At 41.6% G+C, this 20291-nt stretch overlaps 3 protein-coding genes across 3 annotated transcripts; 2 read left to right on the top strand and 1 right to left on the bottom strand.

The window, feature by feature from the left end:
• Positions 1–110: 110 nt before the first annotated feature.
• On the top strand, positions 111–8967 carry stau1 (staufen double-stranded RNA binding protein 1). Its single transcript, XM_079184183.1, has 15 exons — positions 111–282; positions 1927–2242; positions 2514–2635; positions 2712–2856; positions 2988–3144; positions 3243–3414; positions 3516–3611; positions 3756–3968; positions 4057–4200; positions 4326–4472; positions 4584–4659; positions 4769–5088; positions 5203–5325; positions 6790–6869; positions 7369–8967. The coding sequence occupies exons 2-15, from the start codon at positions 2050–2052 to the stop codon at positions 7454–7456; spliced, it is 2076 nt and encodes a 691-aa protein (XP_079040309.1). The 5' UTR covers positions 111–282; positions 1927–2049; the 3' UTR covers positions 7457–8967.
• Positions 8968–9169: 202 nt separating this feature from the next.
• On the bottom strand, positions 9170–14363 carry rdh20 (retinol dehydrogenase 20). The gene is made up of 5 exons (XM_079184598.1): positions 11945–14363; positions 10483–10581; positions 10135–10280; positions 9576–9707; positions 9170–9456 (listed from the first exon to the last, which is right to left on the bottom strand). Exons 1-5 carry the CDS (start codon positions 12395–12397, stop codon positions 9336–9338), a joined length of 951 nt encoding a protein of 316 aa, XP_079040724.1. The 5' UTR covers positions 12398–14363; the 3' UTR covers positions 9170–9335.
• A 130-nt stretch (positions 14364–14493) lies between these two features.
• On the top strand, positions 14494–19020 carry LOC306694144 (somatomedin-B and thrombospondin type-1 domain-containing protein). Its single transcript, XM_079156873.1, has 5 exons — positions 14494–15213; positions 15529–15720; positions 16454–16532; positions 16637–16819; positions 17799–19020. The coding sequence occupies exons 1-5, from the start codon at positions 14982–14984 to the stop codon at positions 17914–17916; spliced, it is 804 nt and encodes a 267-aa protein (XP_079012999.1). The 5' UTR covers positions 14494–14981; the 3' UTR covers positions 17917–19020.
• Positions 19021–20291: the final 1271 nt, after the last annotated feature.

Genomic DNA, 20291 nt, shown 5'->3' with positions numbered 1-20291 from the left:
AGTTGCACTTATGATAACATGAACGTCGTGATGTCTCTTCACCAGACAGTCCTGCATTATTTTTGGAAGTACTTCCTCTCTGTTGATGTCACTTCCTCGAAGAGAGAATCTCGACAGAGCCATTCTCTTTAGTGTTTGCCCTGTTCTCCCAATGTCCACCTCCTCTCCGCCCGCATTTTGATATACAAACAACACAGAAAACTGACCATTAGCCAAAGCAAACGGCCGTGAATCAACGTGTATTATGGAGCAACTTAAACACTGAACAAAAGGAACGACGAGGTGAGGTTTATTTTTTTGGGGCAGTGACTTGTCGGGGTTAGGCTAACGCTAGCTAGCGAGCCATTTCACCGGCTCTTGCTAGACTCCCTGTGAATGATTATGAGACGTTTAACTAGCTCGTAAACTAGTGTCAAGTACTGCTGTTGATGCGGCGCGAGTGCCTTCTTCCTCGGGACTCCATTGCTGCTACTGTTAAGTGTCGGGGCTCTTTTTTCACAGAGGTCCCGTTACGTCCACCCTGTTTGCCACTGCACCCAGTGAGCTAGTCGGCTAACGTGGTCCTCTGGGGGACGCTTTGCAACGCTACCTGTCGGCCTCCTTTTATTTACAGCTTGTTTTGTCTTCGTCACGGTGATGTCTGCTGCATAGACATCTTCACTCGTTATGAAACAAACGAGCTCAATGATGTGAGGACGATTAAGCTCCATGTTGTAAAAGCTAGCTAGCTAGCTAGCTGGTTGATTGTGGCATATTGAAGGTGACTTGTTACTCATGTGTACGTTTTATTTATAGTGTCAATGTTTAGCAGCACGAGGTACGTTTTTAAAAGCAGTTAATTGGGATTTTAATTAAATCGCAGTGAGCGAAGGCTCCAAGGGCCCCACAACACCCAGCCTGTGACAGACACCTCCCAACCGAGCACCTTGTGATGAGCGCACAGTGATTACAGAGTTGTTTGTGTTGACAACCAGACTAACGTTGTGTTACATTGTGTGCTGTTGTCCTCGTGTAATGTTGGCATGAGGGGGTTTATCGTCCTGTGTTGGGACCCTGCACACAGATCTCTAGAAAAGTATTATGAGACAGCTGCATATTGTTGTTATTTACACATTTTTAAAGCTACCAGAGTTGTCATCTTGCACTGCTGTCATGTTGTTTTAACTTGTTAAATTAAGTAGTCTATAACGGTCACAGTGAAACAAATAACGTGAACTCCTTCGTAATACTCCTCCTCAGTATTGCCACAGATGAGATATCTTAATATTTTGGATGCATCTAAAAGGATAGACATATTGACCGACGACAACAGTGCAGAAACCAGAGCACAACACAAACATTTTAATGTTTATTTAAGCGGATCCTGCTCCTGTTGTCACATATTGAGAGAACGACATGCTTTTCTTTTCTGGACTTTTTACTGCTGGTTAGAAAACCACGTCAGTGGATTATTGTATCTTGTAAGGCAACATATTCATATTCATATTCACGTCAAAATTCATATGGGCCTATTTTCAGTTTAACGATGGTGATGATCAAAGGTGCCAAACGTATCTTTTTCGAGGTGTGAAGTTCAGTTTGAGGGTGCAAAAGCCTCCTGAGAAGCTCAGTGGTTAGAGGTGTTGCTGCACAACCAGAAGCCGTCTGGTGGCTCAGGTTAGCCAGCTGAGGCCTCGTTTCTGTAGCCTTTGCATGTTCTTTCCATCTCTTCATTGATTCCCTCCCACAATCCAAACACAACGCAAGTCCAGTAATCTGGAAACTAAATTGTCCATAAATGTGAATGTGGTTCAGGCAGCTTTGCTGGAGGCTCCAGTGTCTCTGATGGTGCATTTTGTTCTCCACATGAATAGTAAATGATGTAATTTTCTTCATATGTAGAAATGGGCACATCTTCGTTACTTATCTTACATCCTGACTTTCCAGGCAGAGCTTACATTCAGACTTCCTCGGTCAACAGTTCCTCCCACTTCGGCATTCACCATTGCTGCACTACGAAGCCCCCATCTCGATCCTCAGCCTAAGATTGACTAAGCTACACCAACGAAGATGTCCCAGCTCCAGTTTCAGTGTCCGGCTAGCCCCATGCCTACTGCCTCCGCCCCACTGCAGCTGGGGCAGCCACAGCCTTGCTACAGCATCCCCTGCTCTTCAGGCACCCTACCGTCAGAGAGCGCCAGCCAGCCCATCAGGAGCTCCGCTCTCCCTGCAGGCTCAGCCACTCCCTATAACACCACCACAGGTTTGTTTTATGCACATTTTTCCATTGTTGCCACAGTAAAGTACCTTTTTGTCTAGCCACTAACATTTGGAGGGCTCTCTGTATGCCACAGCCGTTTAAAATATTTAAGGTTGTATGCTTCTTATTTTAAAAGGCTCACGAAGCCCTGCGCCTCTTTTTAAGACGCTTCGTGTATTTGACAGACTTTGGGGCTAGGAGCAGCCCTCCGTTTTAGTAGTCATGATCATAGTTGTGAGTATTTTGGATCTTTTTTTTTGTTGCTTTGTCACAGTATCTAACATGGCAAACCCTAAAGAGAAGACCCCCATGTGTTTGGTGAATGAGTTAGCCCGTTTCAACAAGATTCAACCGGAGTATAAGCTGCTGTGTGAGCAAGGACCAGCTCACTCCAAGGTACTTTTACAGACAAACAATGCTGTTGTGTGGTGTCACAAGTTCTTGCCAATCGATTGCATTTCCTGCCTGTCAGATTTTCTCAGTTAGGCTCACACTGGGAGATCAGCACTGGGAGGCAGAGGGGACCAGCATCAAGAAAGCCCAGCATTCTGCTGCTGCATCGGCCCTCACTGAGACGACACTTCCCAAGCCCACCGTGAGGACGCCCCGCAACACAGGCAAGAACCCAGGTGGGCTCGTCCCACTGGCTCTGTTGCTCTCTTTCCAATGTTTGTCAACACAAAGAGCTTTCTCGTGTATAGTTTTTTCATCTTTGGTTGGTTGGTGTTCTTTGTGCTGGCCCTTACAGCAGATGGCATGACACACACCATGGAGTTAAATGCACTATGTATGAAGCTTGGTAAAAAGCCTATGTATAAACCCATCGACCCATATCCGGGGATGAGACCACCAAACTTCAATTACAACGTCCGGGCTCCGGGACCTTACCAGCGCTCTATGCAACAGTGAGTTTCCTCTCTTGGAAATTATAAAAGAAGACAGTCTTCCCTTTCTGCTCTGATTATGGAATGTTTTATGAAAAATCTTTTTTGTGTGTGTCCAGGTACTATTACCCATTTCCTCCAGTGGGACCAATGATATATCATATGGAGCTTTCCATCGGAGGCCAGCAGTTTATTGGAAAGGGACGCACACGGCAGTTGGCCAAACATGAAGCTGCTGCCAAGGCCCTGAAAGTGCTTCATAAGGAGCCAATATTGCAACAGTTGCCAGTGGTGAGAAAAGAAGCGCACACTCAGCATGAACTATTGCTACAAAGCCATTGTGCAATTTCATTCAGGCTTTTCTTTCCTTAATATTCTCGTCCTCTCGACAGATGAATGGAGAGCCCGAGGAGGAGAACCTCAACAAATCAGAAATCAGTCAAGTGTTTGAAATTGCACTGAAACGCAATTTACCTGTCAACTTTGAGGTGATTTATGCATTTTCTTTTTTATAAATGTTTATAGGAATACGTCAGTTCAGTGATGTGTAGACAAAATGCATAATAATAATAATAATAATAATAGAACCCACGTGCTCCTCTGTATCATGATTTGTCTCTGTTGTTCTCCAGGTTTTAAAGGAAGAAGGCCCTCCCCATATGAAGAGTTTTGTAGTGCTCGTTACCGTCGGGGAGTTCACTGGAGAGGGCGAAGGAAAAAGTAAAAAAATTGCCAAGAAGCTTGCGGCAGCTGCAGTGCTGGGGGAGTTGAGGAGGCTACCTCATATACCCAGTGTGGAAAAGACACTGCCACGCATCAAAAAGAAAACAAAATCCATCATTAAGGTAATGCAACCGGTGAGCTGCAATACGTATAATCAGTACAGACTTAAAGACTCCCCATTAAGTAACGATTCATTTGTCACGCCAATAGCTGCAGACCAGCCCAGAATATGGCCAGGGCATGAATCCCATCAGCCGCCTGGCTCAGATCCAGCAGGCCAAGAAGGAGAAGGAACCAGATTACAGCATGGTGACGGAGAGAGGTCTACCTCGGCGCAGGGAGTTCGTCATGCAGGTGATTCAACAGCAGGGAAGGCGTGCCGTCAACATGACTTGTGCAACATCGCTCTGCCTTTCCTTGTGGATTTCTCACCCGTTCTGTCCTTTCCTCTGTGATCGCTGGACGTTTTCGTGGTGCAGGTGACCGTGTGCGGCCAGACTGGCGAAGGAATGGGACCTAGTAAGAAGGTGGCCAAGAGGAACGCAGCAGAGAAGATGCTGGAGCTCTTGGGATATAAAGTGCCTCAGCCTCAGCCCCCGAAACCGGCACTCAAAACAGATGAAAAGGTACTGCCGCACCTTGTGTCAAGCATGTCTGGTGAACATGGCCGACAAGAGAGATTCAATATCTGTGACAAATGTTCATTCCTTCTATATTGTTTTTTAAAAAATATTTAGACCCCAGTGAAAAAACCTGGTGATGGGCGCAAAGTGACCTTTTTTGAGCCTGGCTCTGTAGAGGACGTGGCATTGAGTAAGTGATAGTAGATCTACTGAACGCAAATATTTGGCAGTGGTCATATTGTGTAATTATTGCCGTTGTGCTAATGCGCTCTTTATAAATGTGCTTTTCCTTTTTGAAGGTTCCAAGGAGGAGGAGTACCGCCTGCCTTACTTGAGCCACCAGCAGCTGCCTGCAGGTATCCTGCCCATGGTCCCTGAAGTGGCTCAAGCAGTCGGGGTCTTCCAAGCACCCCAGAATAAGGACTACAGTCGAGCTGTACCCAACCCGGGCAATGCCACAATCACTGCCATGATTGCCAACGAGCTGCTTTACGCAGGCACGTCACTGACTGCTGAGACTATCCTAAAGAACAAAAATAATCTGAACCAACTTCCCCACGGACCCCTCACCAGGCCTTCAGAACAGCTCGGCTTTCTTTCATCGGTGCAAAGCCTGCAGGTAACTGATAGCATGTTCTCCTTTGGTGAATTCAGTGAGGCCATTTTTGAGCATGCATTTGATTTAGACTAAAAACAGGTAAAGATTCATTGGCAATTTTTTATTTGCTTGCAGGTGGATTACAAAGATTTCCCCCAAAACAATAAAAATGAGTTTGTATCGCTCATTAACTGCTCCTCCCAACCACCGCTCATCAGTCATGGGATTGGGAAAGATGTAGAGTCCTGTCATGATATGGTGAGTTTAAAACAAACTACAGCATGTGTCGTTCCGGTTTAATACTCTTTTAACAACCTTAACAACCTGCAAGGAATGACGTTGTGTGTGTGTGAACTGAACTCTATTAGCTATCAGAGGAGAGACCACTTTACAGCCTCAAATTTGAAATGTGAGAGTTTGGGAGGACGGGGCGGTCTTTAGTAATATAACCTAAAGGGATAAAATGCTGAAAACATACAAACTGTTTGTAATCTTCTATCAGTCCTTGTGTGACAATATTAAGTTACATCAAAGCTGAAACATGTTTAGCGTGTTGACAAGATGCTTAATGAAATGTCACTCACAATAACATCATCCAATGATAACAAAGCAGGAAGTATTTTACACTTTTTGATATATGCTTCACTTTTACTGACTTTTACTTTATTATCCAGTCGATTTTCATAAAATGGAAATTATTTTTTTTTCACTGGGCTGAATCAATTCCTCGAGAAACTTTAATTACTCGATTATTACAAATAATGAATGCAAATGATCTGCAGGAGGCAGAGGGAGAGCTGGTTAATGTTTGCTGTGAGCAGCTGGTGGCCTGCACAGTCCTGCTCGCCTAAATAACGATGCGTTCAATCTCTATTCTGTAAAAATAACTATTGAGAGCTAAATTCAAACAATAACGTTCAAATATAAACTTGTAAAATGTAGTTTTTGGCAAAAATATAAAGTGGTTTGATGGAGATGTTTTCACAGCAAAATAAATTAGATACTAGAGAGAGTTATGACATGTTGAACTTCCTAACATTAGCCCTAAGCAGCTGATAAGACATCATTAAAACTACTAATGCTAAGAGTTTTTTATTTGATTAAAAATACAATCATTTATTTCCTAATCATTGTAATTGTGTGTTTTTATGCAAATAACCCCTATAGATGACAATAACCACGTGAAAGTATAACATTTATCATTTCTGACGGTTAATATTGACTTTGATGGTTGAAATCATTTTTCAGAAGGTGGCAAAAAAAAGGTTAATCAGGAGCATTGAAACCCAGAATGTAGTGACACTTCAATGCACTTCATGTGTTGAGTGTTGAGATAATATTATTGTACGCAATTAAAACGTTGGTCTTTTCTAAAGGGGGCACCAAATCTGTCTTATTTTATTGTTTGTGGATTTACTATTGCTCCTTAATAAAGCAAAAGTATTTTTTTATGCCATTATTTAATTGGAATTAATTAATAGACTACTCTATTACTAAATACTACTAAAATAATCGATAGCTGCAGCCCGACACCATCTTAAAACATAAATGTCAGTGATTAAAGTGACGAATGTTCTTCTGAGGTGTGTGTGTGGGGGGGGGGGGGGGTTACAGGCCCTAATTAAAAAGGATGTTATTGGTCACAGCCGATCGAATGAAGGACTTGTTGTAATCGTTGCTCCTGGCCACTGCAGTAACCTGTACTGTTCTTCACGTCTTCAGGCCGCGTTGAATATATTGAAGTTGCTCTCGGAGTGGGACCAGCAGTCAAGTGAAAGGACAGGAAATGGACCAGTCTCTCGGTAAGCTGTGACAAACGGCGTCTCGTGGCGTATCCAAAGCTGCGTTTACAATAAGCCCTTCGTTCTGCTAATAAACCCTAATGAGTAATCAGAATAAACACTTCAATCAGCATAAAATGGAGATGTTGTGTTGTCACTTGTGCTCTACTAATTTTCCAAGTGCTGCATGTTTCCCGAGGAACCGTGGGAGATAATCTATTCATTTTCTGGATATAAACCGAAGGCTTTGTTTAATAACTGTGGTTGTCGTAGAGGCTCATAAAAGCACTGCCGTAGGCCAGTAACAGCTTCAAGCATTCAACGTGGCCCATGACCACGGGTTGGATTGGGTGTTTTGCATATTTCTTGTTGTGTAAACAGGATAGTTTAACAGCACACAAATGAAATGAAATACATTAAGGTGAATTAACACTGGCGCACGCAAACACAGCCATGGAAGGAACATTTTGGGACTGATTAACTGTTGACGGTGACACTATATGCGTCTTGTTTTCTACAGGTGTGGCAAGCAGGACATGGAGGGTGACTTGCACCTCAAACAGGCTAACTCAAGCACATTGGCACAGACCCTGGATGGCACTGTTTAGATGATCAGGTTTGGTTGTCTGTAAAAGCACTAGAGAAAACTCAGACACTGTTATTAGTTTTAGAAGGCTACAGGAAGCTTCTGTAGACTCTAAACCATCACTCCTCATATTCATCGTTCCAAAATGTTCACAGTTAAACAAGATTGAAAAGGAAAAATTAGATTCCTCCGCTTGATTTTGTTTAATTGTCCACAGTATTTATTTTGTTGCTTCGTAGAAAGAGTTGCTGCATCCTAGTCAATGAGTTGAGGGGTTTTACCTGGTGGAGAGAAAAAAGAAGCAATTAACTGTGAATTCTGTTTTCTTTCCTTTGTGTGACCTTCTCATTCTTGTTTTTAAGTCTTTTACGTTTCATCCCGCGCTTAGTTCATCTAACAACATGTAACGGTTTGGACCTCTTCTTTGTCTACGGTGCAGCTGACGAACCTCTGTTGATTTTCCTAGAGTGCTTTATATCAACAACCACAAGTGAAGTGTTATTGACATTACCATGTAGGGCTGGGAAGCATTTGTGACTAAATGTAGCGTGTGATGTAATGTGAAGTTGTCTCTGCCGTGTGTGAACGGGGACGTTTCCCTGTTGCGTCACTTTCTCCGATACTCCACTTCCCTCCCTTATGTCCGCCTCCCTTCTCTCTCCGCTCCCCATGGTAATTAAACTAACGTGCAGACGTGCACAAAACAAAGACCTGTCTTGTCTTGTCTTTTCCTTCACCTGCCGATAACTGAAAAGTTGATGTAGTCTAGTAGCTGCTGGATCATTTATTATCATTTATCAACCTTTATCTGTTGTGGCATAACTGTCAAACACTTTTGATGCATTGAACAGCAATTTGATTATTTACGATGTTATTTATTATGCATTTGCCATATTGTGAAATATATTATTGATATATAAAGATCTTAGAAATTGCTCAGCCCAAGGGTTCAATGCAGCCTTGTGTATCGTTTTAAATTCGATCAACTCTGATTATTATATTTGAGTTCTTAAAATATAAATAGCACCTTCATTTTCATAAGAATTTAGCTGCTAGATATTTACATCACATAATAAAAAGGTATTCAGTGATTCATTTTGATATAAAGCTAAATGCAAATTGTTATTCTAGTGCCCAAACATGAGCTCATTCTGGGACGTAGTGACTATGACGAGACATTTTAAACAGTGCGTTCTCACATTATGCTGAAGGAAATGCTTTATCATCAGTCAAACTTGCTTCCTTGCATGAAACTAGTTTTGCGCCGTCTTTGCTTTTTATTGTGTCGGTGCCGTCTTCTCGTAATACCCCCTACTTACTGCTAACATCGTTACATGTTTACCTTCATCTGTGTTATTACTCTTTTTGCTTTTTTTCATCCTTGTGAAATTTAAAAGAACACAATCACACAAATCACTTGCTCTCATCACACAGTGTGTTTAGTGTAGTGGTTTTCAATCATTTTATTTTATGCAAACATGAGACAGCACAATACTCTGGTACATTATTAAATTACAGATATTAAAGTCACTCCAATTCCCCCTTTTGTCTGGTTCAGGATTCAGTCACTGTACAGTATTGTGTCATTTCACAGGTGTGTGGTTGAAACTTGGTTTGAAAGGACGTTAAACTCCATCTGAACATTGCTGAAATGTTTTTTTTAGGGTGCTGATGACCACTTGGCTGAGTCGTCATCTAGCACACACTTCTGAATGATCCTTCTTAAGATCTGATCCGTTTGGCCTCTGCTTTACTTCTGATCATTCGTTATTGACTCCTGGCTGTAGCTGGGCAGTTTGGCCCACTGCTGTCCACACAAGCAGAAGGATTTTTTTAAGAACATTTGATTTAATTTGAAGGTTTTGAATCCCAAACGTTGTCTTAGGTGTACTTGGGTACGACTATGCAACCGTAACGGAGCCATTAGATGTTTGTTTCTTCTTGGTGTCAATGAAAGAGTACATGCACTTGTCGGACCCCATGAAACGATACGTAATCACATTTGATTCCCATGGCAGCAGTCTGAAAAAGAACAGAAAATACTGAACATCAGCTGCTAATCAATGGAATTGCACACAAAAAAAACCCACCAGACTTGTATATGGTCTCTGGTTAATACGAAGGTGTAGCTTTGTTCTTACGCTCTGCAGAGGAAAGGCAGGTACGTGAGGCGGGGGATGCACACTAATGGTTGGTCGATCAGGATGGCGTTCATGGCCTGCTCCACACAGTACTGGGGCTCCAGAGGCGGTAGGAACAGTTCCACTTCCTCCCTAGTGGGGGCATCAAAGGACAAGCACTAATGAGTTGGTATTTAGCATTTTGACAGCAAACCCAAACAGCCACACACACACACACAGACACACACACACACACAGCAGAATGCCAAGTCCATTCAACCATATTCCTGTGCTGCAATTTGTACAGCAGTCAGCAGGAATTTAATTGAACATATGCACATAAATGTTTCAGAATGATTACTGCAAGAAAACACGTTGTAAACTTAAATCTAGAGGAACAGAAGCAAGCCAGCAAGTCTTTAATAATTGAGTTCATAAAGGAAACGTGACGACAGAATGGTGGATATTTGGTGTGTCTCTGTTGGTTGGGTTGAAATCACCGCATTCACGTTTTAGGAAATAACATTTAATGAAAGGATGTGATTGAATTCGGCACTATGTATACATTTGGTTTACATACCGTATCTTGCAGCCTTCAAACATGCCTGTGTCTACGATGTAAGGGCACACAAGGGTAGTCTTCACTCCTTCAACGTCTTCAGCCAGCAGCTCATGTGCCAGAGACTCATGGAAGCCCACTGCAGCAAACTTACTGGCACAGTAATCCTGTCTCAAGCAAAAATCAAAACTGCTATTGAAGAATTTAATATTTACACACTTATCTAAAATATCTCAGACCTGCTCAGACAGCTGCTTTTGTGATATGCATTTTAATTTGATACTTTATTTGCTGACAGAGACGTGAGAGAACAACAGTAAAGCTGTCGTATCTTTGTGGTGCAGTGATGTTTCGCTCTCCCTGGTTCACCTCGACACAAGCTGTGCTGAAGAGACCCAGGACGCTGGCAATGGTGACGATGTGTCCATGATTCTGGGCCTTCATCTGAGGGAGAAAGGCCTTCACTGTCTGAGGCAGGCATGCACACACACACACACACACACACACACACACGTACGTTGTTAGATTGCAGCATGTTATTATGAGGCAACAAATCGTGTAGTGTTCATACGACTTAAATGACTTATATGTTGCTCAATGGGAAGGAAGCTTATGTTTTCAAGCAGCTTCATATTAAGAGGATTTATGCGGGGATCCTAATGTGTAGTCCATAGTGTGAAGGGGATAAAGCTATTAACACCATACGTTTTACATGTCATGTGTCACACTGTGCACAATAACCTGCTCTGTATAGCAGCTGAGGCTGAAAAGATTGTACATTGTGAAGATTGTGGTGGAAATTAGAGTATTTCCTTGAGAGAAATCAAAAAGTATCTTTAAGCTTTCTGTCTTTTAAGTATTTATTACAAGATAAAGGTATAGAAAAATGAAAGCATACAAACAAATAAAACTAAATCAAATAGAACTAACGAGCTCAAACAGCTCAAAAGCTGCTTCGGTTCCCAGAAGAAGCCCAAAAGCTTCATTTCCATCTTTCGAAATTTCAGTCAATTTCAGCTAAATCATTGTCCATGTTTGACTTAGAAAGTGTGCCACCTGCAAAACCGACCATATTTGAGTTTGAGAAATTAAATAGTGTTTACTAATCAGGGAGCACATTGGAGAAAGTGGCACCCCATCAAAGCAGTCAATGTGTGTGCAGCTACATATTTTATTAAAATCTCATTGCTGATGTGTTTCTGATAAAGCACGAGTAGTGTTCAACATTCACTCAAGACGATGACTGAATTCCACCCACAAGTGGTCATTGTCTTAATTGTATAATGTATACGTGATTTGCTGCTAAATATCCACTGAGGATGGCCTTAAATAAAAAGCTGCACAGACAAGCTGTTTTGATGGAATGCCACCTTTTTGACAAATGACTTAGTTTTTGTGAAGTTTTTCTCTCCGTCTTTTGTGGATATAGTATTTACTAATACTGGCACACAATCAAATATGTCTGTTCACATACAACTGAAACAAAGTCAGAATTATGATCAATATTTGATTTCATTCACAACAAAAGTTACTGATTTGGAAATATGAACACAATTTACTCCCTTACCATGATTAGAGAAACGATTATTATTCTGGATGAGCAGATTAATAAGAAGTTTCATCCGAAGTACCTGTAACGAGCTAACATAAAAATGAAGACATAGATCCTCCTCTGTCCTCGTGGTAATAGGACGTTTAGTACTATGTAATAAGTCACGGGCAGCTGGACTTCCTCTCTGGTCTAAGGGATGTTGTCTGAGAGGCCTCAACGCTTTAGGTTTGATTGGTGAAATATCTTAACACATTTTAGTTTTGACTAAAGAGTTCTCACCCAGAAGAGGGCATGGCAGTTGACTTTCATGGTCCTCTCGATGAGTTCATCAGGACAGTCTAACATCCGCTCCCCAGCCACCACTCCAGCGTTGTTCACCAGCACTGTAACGTCCCGGCCCAAGTCCTTTCGCACCAGCTCAGCGCTGCGATACACATCGACCCTGTTGGTCACATCCACCGTGTAAGTGTACGCCTTACCCCCCATCTCACGCACCAGCTTGGCTGTCTTCTCGTTGGGACCGCTGTTTATGTCCCACAGCACCACCTCTGCCCCGTGCTTGGTGAATTCCTGAGCAAAGAGACGACCCAGGCCGCCACCTGACCCGGTGATCAGCACCAGCTCGCCATCAATGGGCTTGGTGCGCGGGCGCAGGAAAACCCGGACAGAGTTGCGCAGGATGAAGTAGATCACATCTAGCAGCATCATCTGGAGGTCCATTAGGAAAATCATTTTGAACTACTTTACTGCTGATGGTCTTGATCAGCAGCCTACAGCTTACACTTCACACCTGTTATCTGTGAAGCTGTGTTTCCTACGGCCTGACTAAGCGTTAGACTGTGTTAGTGAGAAAGATGCAGCTGGTGTTTCCCTCCTTCTGTGACCCTCAGCCTCCATCCGTGGTTTATTTAAACACTCCTCCCGGATTAGAGGAAATACCTTGAGCTCCTAATGAAGTCACTGTTGATGCAAGTTGAGAATGTATGCTTTTCCACCATTACTGAGACAAATAGCATGTGCCAGACGGCATCACACTGAGTTAACGATTCTTGAAGCACATTATTATTCTACAGTTCACAGCTTGCACATACTGTACACTCAACATAGGCTACCTCTAAATACTATATTACACATAACTATATGAAAAACCTGCATCTTTATTTAAATATAAATATCTGCATTACATGTTTATTCAAACACCTCAGTTTATCTCTCAGGCTTCTCAGTATAAACAGCCTCAATCATGAATATTTTATATAATTTACGTATGTATGTTATGTATTTATGCAACAGTATTTTAAGTAATACTAGATAAGTAGGAAAATGAGAATCAACATCTGCTAATTGAGTACAAATACTCTAACCGTATAGGCTCACAGACATCTTGTACATAAGTGCAGTGGCTCAGATGTTTGTACTGCTGCATCACAGCAAAGTTGTAGTTAAGCATTTAATTCAATTTACATTTTTGGTTCACCGTGCAAGGACACACTTTAGTTCCAGTTCTGCCTCTGCCCCGCAATCATATGAAATAACAACATAAGGAGATTATGTTAATGGCCTCTTTAAATCTAGGCTTGTTGTGTATCACGTTTTTGCTTTTTTGGTGAACACTGCCAGCCTTGTTTTACTCCCTGTGGTGGCTTGTGAGCCAATTGCATGTTTTAACCTATTAGTTATAAATCGTGAATTTAAATTCACTGGCTTGAGAGAGCTAATACATCGCAATGATCACCTCCATTGTTGTATTTTAGCCGATATTACTACCAGTAATGTAAAGGTTATCACAACAAATATTTATATATATATTTATTTTTTCTAAAGCACAGAATGTATATACAGAAATAGGCCATGGCTGTAAAAGGAGTTTAGTTTAAATACTGCCAAGAATGTTGCCCTATGTGACTTGTTGAGCAACACTTGGAAACAGCAAAGATCACGTCAAAGTGAGCGCCTTAAATCTGGTGGTAATACCTGAACATTGGCATGCAGCTCAAGTGATGTGGATCCAGTGGGCAGCTTTTTCTGATTGTTTGCCAGCCAGTTTTTCCTGTTGGATATATGCCATAAAAATACTTTACTGTAGTGTTTTCTACTGGCGGGAAGCCATCCAACACTAGGCCATTTCTGTCTTTTCAGAACTGAGATAATCAAATCTGTGCAACTTTTAAGACACAATCCATGGCCCAAGTTGCCTGATAAAAAAAGAGAAATACATTGTAAGAACAGGAGCGAGGGCGTGAGTGCTGTCTATGGGCCAGCGGTTGTATCCAGTTAGTGCTGACCGTCTGTTTAATGAAGCAATCAATGCTCATCGTCACTAAAGCAGTTTTGTAGGGGGCCACACATAGGGAAAAGACTTCACAACTGTCATGGTAATGCTTTTTCACTGTGTCTATATATGTTTCCCTCAATTGCTAATCATGAGCTTGTGGTGTTTTGAGCTATAATCCTTCAGCTCACCCTTCTTTCTGTTCCTACCTTCTCCCTGGACACACACACACAGTGGAAGGCTACTGGGAATCTCAGTTCGAGTGAGCCTGCACTCCCCACATTGTTGTTCTTTTTGCATGAATAACCTCAGCCACAGGAGTTTCATTAATCCACTGTTTTCACATGTTGAGGCACATGTGGGCCTGGGAAGCTGGCTGCTATGCAGAGAGAGAGAGAGAGAGAGAGAGAGAGAGAGAGAGAGAGAGAGAGAGAGAGAGAGAGAGAGAGAGAGAGAGAGAGAGAGAGAGAGAGAGAGAGAGAGAGAGAGAGAGAGAGAGAGAGAGAGAGAGAGAGAGAGAGAGAGAGAGAGAGAGAGAGAGAGAGAGAGAGAGAGAGAGAGAGAGAGAGAGAGAGACTTTCAGCAAAACTGGGGGTTTTGCAGTATTTAGGAGTGCTTTCTTAATTTAATTCAGGCAGGCTAATGCTTAATATATTGTAATGCGGGACAAACTATATTGTAAATTACAATACAGTGAAAAAAGAATTTGTTTTATGCTTTGGGAAGATCAAGCAATACATTTGGAGAGGTATCAAATGAACCATAACACTCAACTTTATCTACAGTGGTGAACTGTTCCTTTAAGAGATACAGAGTTGACACATGAATAACTTCCAACTGACCGGTCAGTGCCTCAACTACTGTTGGTCGCATTACTGACCTAACCGATCACAGATGAGAGGAGTGAGTTAATATTAAGACTTTAACAGGACAGAACTTTCAAACACTCCGCTGGTGAATAACTTCTCACTGGGATTACTGCTAAATCTATTAACGTGTTGCATTATAACAGAGCCCACTAAACGAGTTGTACTGCATGTGGTGATGACAGTCGGGAGGAGCAGTTCTGTCACCTTGGTTTGTCTCGGGGTCTCTTTATTCCTCGTCGGTCCGTGTCAGTCGGGCTGTCGGGAAACAGGTCTATGTTGCACCGGCCGGGACCCGTCATGCATCAGCAAAGGATGGAGGTCCGACCGGTCCTATGGCCTCTGCTACTGCGACCAAGCATGTGTCTCCACTATGGACTGCTGCCACGACTATGAGACAGCCTGCCCAGGTGTGTTCGTGCTGGCAAGAAAACATCTGTTTATCAAATATTAAATTCAATGTAATCTATTACAGAACATTGTAATGTTGATATTAGTGAGATTGACTTTTTTTGTTTTGTTTTGTTTTGAATTCTTAATCAAATAGCCATCATATAGCCTACACCAGGAAAATTATGCATAATTATGTTATTATTTCGTATTAAAAGCCAAATTTGCTGTGGAACTCTGGGTGGCTTTGAGAAATGTTAATAGTGAGGCTATCATATTTACTGGAGGTCTACGATGTCACTGAAATGTTCTGATTTGTCGGCATTCACCCTCAGCGCTGTCCTGTGTGGTGAGTGAGTGGACGGAGTGGTCCGGCTGTGCTGAGCCCTGCAGGGCCACAGTCCGCAGGCGGAGCAGGACCATCCTGCAGGAGCCACTCAACGCAGGCAGACCCTGTCCCAATCTGGAGGAGCAAGCCGGCTGCGCAGAGTACTGGTCCCAGCAAGGGAACTGTCACAACCCACTTGGTGAGAAAGATCTGCATGGATCCTTCCGCACATCTGTGTGATCATCACTTTATTCTCTGACACTCGGTGGAACAACTTAATCCTGTTATCTAGTCCACCTGAAGACAGCAGAATTTGTGACGGTGAAAGTTATTAAGAATGAACATCGCTTGGTATAGCAAGGTTATTCAAAAGATTAATACAGATTATTGATTAAGCAATATCCCATCTGAAGCCGAATAGATGGGACTGACTGCAATGTACAAAAAACAACACTCTACTTGTTAACTGACCTGTAAAAGACAATTAAATAATACTGAAAACCAAATATATCCCTTCATACACCCACTAATGATTAAGAAGATAATTTCACATCTAATTCTGGTATTCAAAAGACAGAGTCGCATGCAAAACAAGGGATTTGTTTTAATTACGGCCTTGTCATTTTAGATATATGTCAACATTGTTAGATTGTAGAAATTTAGACTCAGTCAATACAAAAGTTCTGATAGTCCTACATGTGCTGTCTTTAATCATTGAATTCATATTTTTCACCATAATGTATGCTGCAGTGGCAAATGAAGCACGTAGTAAGAAGAGCAGAAATACAGATTTTGACAACCCATTCTGTTCTATTACCTGTTTCTATTGACAAGGATTTATACAACTGTACAGAATGTTCTGATGTATGTTTGGATGTAAAAGAGTGATAGTGGGATACGGACGCACGGGGTCTTATATGCTCCCTCTGCAGTCCCAGCACTGATTATCACGGGAGGCTATGGCAACGCCAGGAAGAAAAGAGACATCCCCGACAGCAGCGACATTATTGGGTAACAAGTTCTGACTGTTTTTTGCCTTTGATATGTTCTCATGTATTGTCAATATGCATTTACTCTGAATTTGGTTCGTGTGTGTGTGTGTTTGTGTAAAATAGGTATTGTGTCCAGTTTCAGTTGACCTCTCTGACTAAAGGATGCCAGCAGAGTTCGGGCCCACACACCCAGTGGATGCAGCACCTGAGGGAGGGGCACCATGTGTGTGTCGAGTGCCAGCCGCCAGCTCTTGCTGCTGGACAGACGCACTGTGCCGGAGACGGAGAGGAAAATGAAGAGGGCAGGTAACAATGCAAAGAACGGAGAATGTTTTTCACCATGATTGGAAAATTAAAAAATAAAGTTTTAAATAAACATTTTTTAATTCATAACGCCTCACAAATTTAAGTTTGTGTTGTTCTGGACATGTTAATGACCAGAAGAGATGGATAAGGTATTTGTTTTTAAAGCCCAGCAAAGGTTTTATTCAACCATGAAATTAGATCTTCTCCCCTAACTCTCCTCAAACAAAACAAATTATCCCAGAACCTTGAACTGTTCCTTTAAGGATATGTAGGATAACCGCAGCCCATAAAATGCAAACCTAAAAAATTGCTAATTTTCTGTAATTGCATCGATAGAGAAACAATGATTGCACCATATGAACTCTTTGCAACTGACCATGTCGTTTTTGAGAGCAGTCCATTTACAGACATAACTTAAAGGTGCTCAGTGGAGTTTTCTTGTTTACACTCAGTGTGTCTCACCAATACACATTGTGTGGATCCCTGACAAAAGTGATGAATGCACTTCCTTCCTCATAAAACCTTTGCACAGTTGATTTTCCATTGTTTACACCCATGTTTAGTAGGAAGTCTTCTTCTTTTCTGCTTTTATTTTATGCATCGCTGCAAATATTGCAGCATTACCGGCACCAGTAGATTGGTGGAATAATGGGAAGCCATTGCCGCCATGAATGTGTATGGCGTGCATGTGGCATGCACGTGACAAATAAAATGGGGACCCACTCTTATCAAACTGCTCCATAGCGTTAGAGGTAAAAAAAAAAAAAAAAAAAACTCCACAAGAAACATTTAATTCCAAATCACACATAAGAGGTGCATTTATGGATAGACTACCGATGTGTCGATCAGTTGAGTTGGATCTCTCAGATCTGATCAGTAACAGTGATGACTACCACTAGATGGCACCATTGTTTATCTCTTGGATTTAAAGATAAATCGTGTGACCACTAACTCCTTCCTCCTTCCATGATTCCTGCAGAAGACAGTCTCTCCAGTGGCAGGCGGTGGGAAACCCTCGATGCAGGGGTGTGTGGAGGCGTGTGGGGAGGCTGGAGGCCTGTTCCTGCCCAACAGCCCACAGCTTCCTCTTTATCTAACCTCCTCCTCTACATGTTTACTCAGACTTGTGTTTCAAGAACAATCTGCCAGAAAATTAAATACTGGCCACAATGCAATGCTCCTTTGTGCTTTCTTCTCCAGATTAGTGCAAGTACATGTAAACATTTTATTAATGTGGCTGAATTTGTTCCAATGAAAATCCTATTTCTTAATCAGAATATAATACATTTATTGTCCTTACTGCTCAACAAGAGCTTTAATATTACATATTCCTGTTTCGTTTTGCATTAAAAACTGCAAATTACCAGTAAAATAATAGTCAGAAATCCCTAATCAAAATGTAAAGTGATTTGATTTATTTCATTTTAGTCATCCAAGGGAAATGTTGCTTGTCTTAAGAAATAGAAATATCTTCGAACATAGAGACACTTTTTTTTTTTACGTGACAAGTACTGGCTCTGTGTGAATCACAACCAGTCACAACGCCAAAGTTACAACATGCACTGAACAATAGAACATTTATACAGAAACAACAGCATAGAAAGTCAACAGGTAAAAATGAGTTTTGTTTTTTTTACAAAACAGACAGCCTCGGGACCTACAAACAACATTGTATAAGAGCTGGCTAAGGTCGTTCAAATATCTTTTTTCAATTCCCTGGAAACAGTGTACTTTATAAAGACTGATGGCTTAGGCAAGGTTGGGGTCAATTTCACTGAGAGCTTAAAACGTAGAAAAAAATAAAGTTTGTGTTTTTAATTTGTACTCGGTTTTAATTAGTCCCATGCTCTAATACTGGTTCCTTTTATTGTGTCATGTGTGTTCTACTCCATCACGGTATCCTGAACCGACCCCAACCCTGTAATACAGTGTAATATTCAGAGTATGTGGAATTGGGCTATACTTGCTAAAGCAGTGGTTCTCACTGGGTTTGGAAAGTACCACATCCTTGAAAAGGTTCCTATGGGGTTCTAACAGAAAATAAAAAAGACCTGAACCTCTTAACAGTTACATTTAGCAGCTAGAGTGACAATCAAGTTTGAATAAAGGTTACAAAAAATGCATTTACAGTACAATTGGGAGCCTTGATACTGAAATGTTTGAGAAACTGTGCTCTTCATCTTAGTTTGTATCAATAAATGAGAGATAAAACAAATCACCTGATTGTGTTTTCTTCATACAGCATGATGGTTTAGTCCTTTGAATTACGCCACAAGGATCTCAGTGAAATTAAAAGCTCTTTTAGATGATTGGCTCCCTTGGAAATGGAGGGTAGTAAAATGCCCAAATGAAATAAAAGCAAGGATGACTTGAACAAATAAATGAATATTTTGTTTTGAATTATGGTGGTACCATGTCACAGTATCACAGTCATGTATTAAATCACAATGTTTCTTTTGCAATACCTTGTCTAAAAGCTTAAGATTATCGATACTAGTTTCAGGATTTCTGTGTGTATGCCCATGGGTGCGTATTTGCGTAGTATTTGCCCAAAACACATTTCAGTTATCTAAAATAATACGTGCTGTCTGTTCATGGAATATTGATTGTCATCATTATTGAAGATATTTCAGTGGAACGTTGTCCTTGGGGGTGGAAGTAATGAAATACATTTACTCTCGTTACTGTAACAAAGTAGTATTTTGCGATTTCTTTTTTAAAAATCGGTCATTTTACTTTTACTTAAGTAGCCTAACCAACCATTTATCACAAGTAATGTACTACATTTCAAGTCGCTTCCCTAACAGGGTAAAAAACAAAAGTCAAATGACATGATGAAGTCCTGATAAACTGCGAGAATGGAACAGAATATCAGATACATCAGCAGCTGCAGCAGAGAGGAGGTGGCAGGTGTGTCTGCGGCCGAAAGGAGAGCGGAGCTCCAGAAGGGAGACGCTCCGGAAATGATGACCATGTAAATGTTTGCGTTCACCGGGCCTGATGCACGGGTCATGGCCTGGGGCTAGCACTTCAATCACAATCCAATTAGGGATCACATGGGCTGTGCTTATAATTAGCATTGTTACAAGGCATAGTTTAAACATTGTTGCATCTATCTTAAGTAATGACTAATTTAATGCAACATCCGGCAAGCACGCGATTTGATATCGGCTAACATGCCAAATGCTAACATGGCGGAGTCCCCAGTGGTGATTTCGGTTTGCGCTCACTGAGGCACTTTAATGTGAGGGTCTACCCTCTTCCATTGCGAAACAATAGCGCGTTGGGACCGAGTAGTCTGGTTACACGTGGTTGCCTATCAACGTGGTTGCCTGTGCGCACTTTACGGTGAGCAAAAACGGTGCAGTCCTTTGCTGTTTATATCGTTTAGCGTTACATGTCTACATTTTCTGCTTTAGTGGTGTTTTATTCTACTACGTGGTGTCCATAGAATCGTTTTATTTATTGTCGA

Source organism: Pholis gunnellus (assembly GCF_910591455.1).
Source record: "Pholis gunnellus genome assembly, chromosome: 3".
Lineage (NCBI taxonomy): Eukaryota > Metazoa > Chordata > Actinopteri > Perciformes > Pholidae > Pholis > Pholis gunnellus.
This window is presented reverse-complemented; position numbering and strand designations above follow the sequence as displayed.

What these genes read in the sequence shown, in the direction of transcription:
- rdh20 (XM_079184598.1), bottom strand. Translation starts at nt 12,397, where the DNA reads ATGATTTTCCTAATGGACCTCCAGATGATGCTGCTAGATGTGATCTAC. An exon ending in ACTGCCATGCCCTCTTCTGG is followed by an intron (nt 10,582 to 11,944) that starts GTGAGAACTCTT and finishes TGCCTGCCTCAG; the next exon opens with ACAGTGAAGGCCTTTCTCCC. An exon ending in TTTGAAGGCTGCAAGATACG is followed by an intron (nt 9,708 to 10,134) that starts GTATGTAAACCA and finishes TGCCCCCACTAG; the next exon opens with GGAGGAAGTGGAACTGTTCC.
- stau1 (XM_079184183.1), top strand. Translation starts at nt 2,050, where the DNA reads ATGTCCCAGCTCCAGTTTCAGTGTCCGGCTAGCCCCATGCCTACTGCC. An exon ending in CACTCAAAACAGATGAAAAG is followed by an intron (nt 4,473 to 4,583) that starts GTACTGCCGCAC and finishes AAAAATATTTAG; the next exon opens with ACCCCAGTGAAAAAACCTGG. An exon ending in TGTAGAGGACGTGGCATTGA is followed by an intron (nt 4,660 to 4,768) that starts GTAAGTGATAGT and finishes TCCTTTTTGAAG; the next exon opens with GTTCCAAGGAGGAGGAGTAC.
- LOC306694144 (XM_079156873.1), top strand. Translation starts at nt 14,982, where the DNA reads ATGACAGTCGGGAGGAGCAGTTCTGTCACCTTGGTTTGTCTCGGGGTC. An exon ending in GAACTGTCACAACCCACTTG is followed by an intron (nt 15,721 to 16,453) that starts GTGAGAAAGATC and finishes CTCCCTCTGCAG; the next exon opens with TCCCAGCACTGATTATCACG. An exon ending in GAGGAAAATGAAGAGGGCAG is followed by an intron (nt 16,820 to 17,798) that starts GTAACAATGCAA and finishes TGATTCCTGCAG; the next exon opens with AAGACAGTCTCTCCAGTGGC.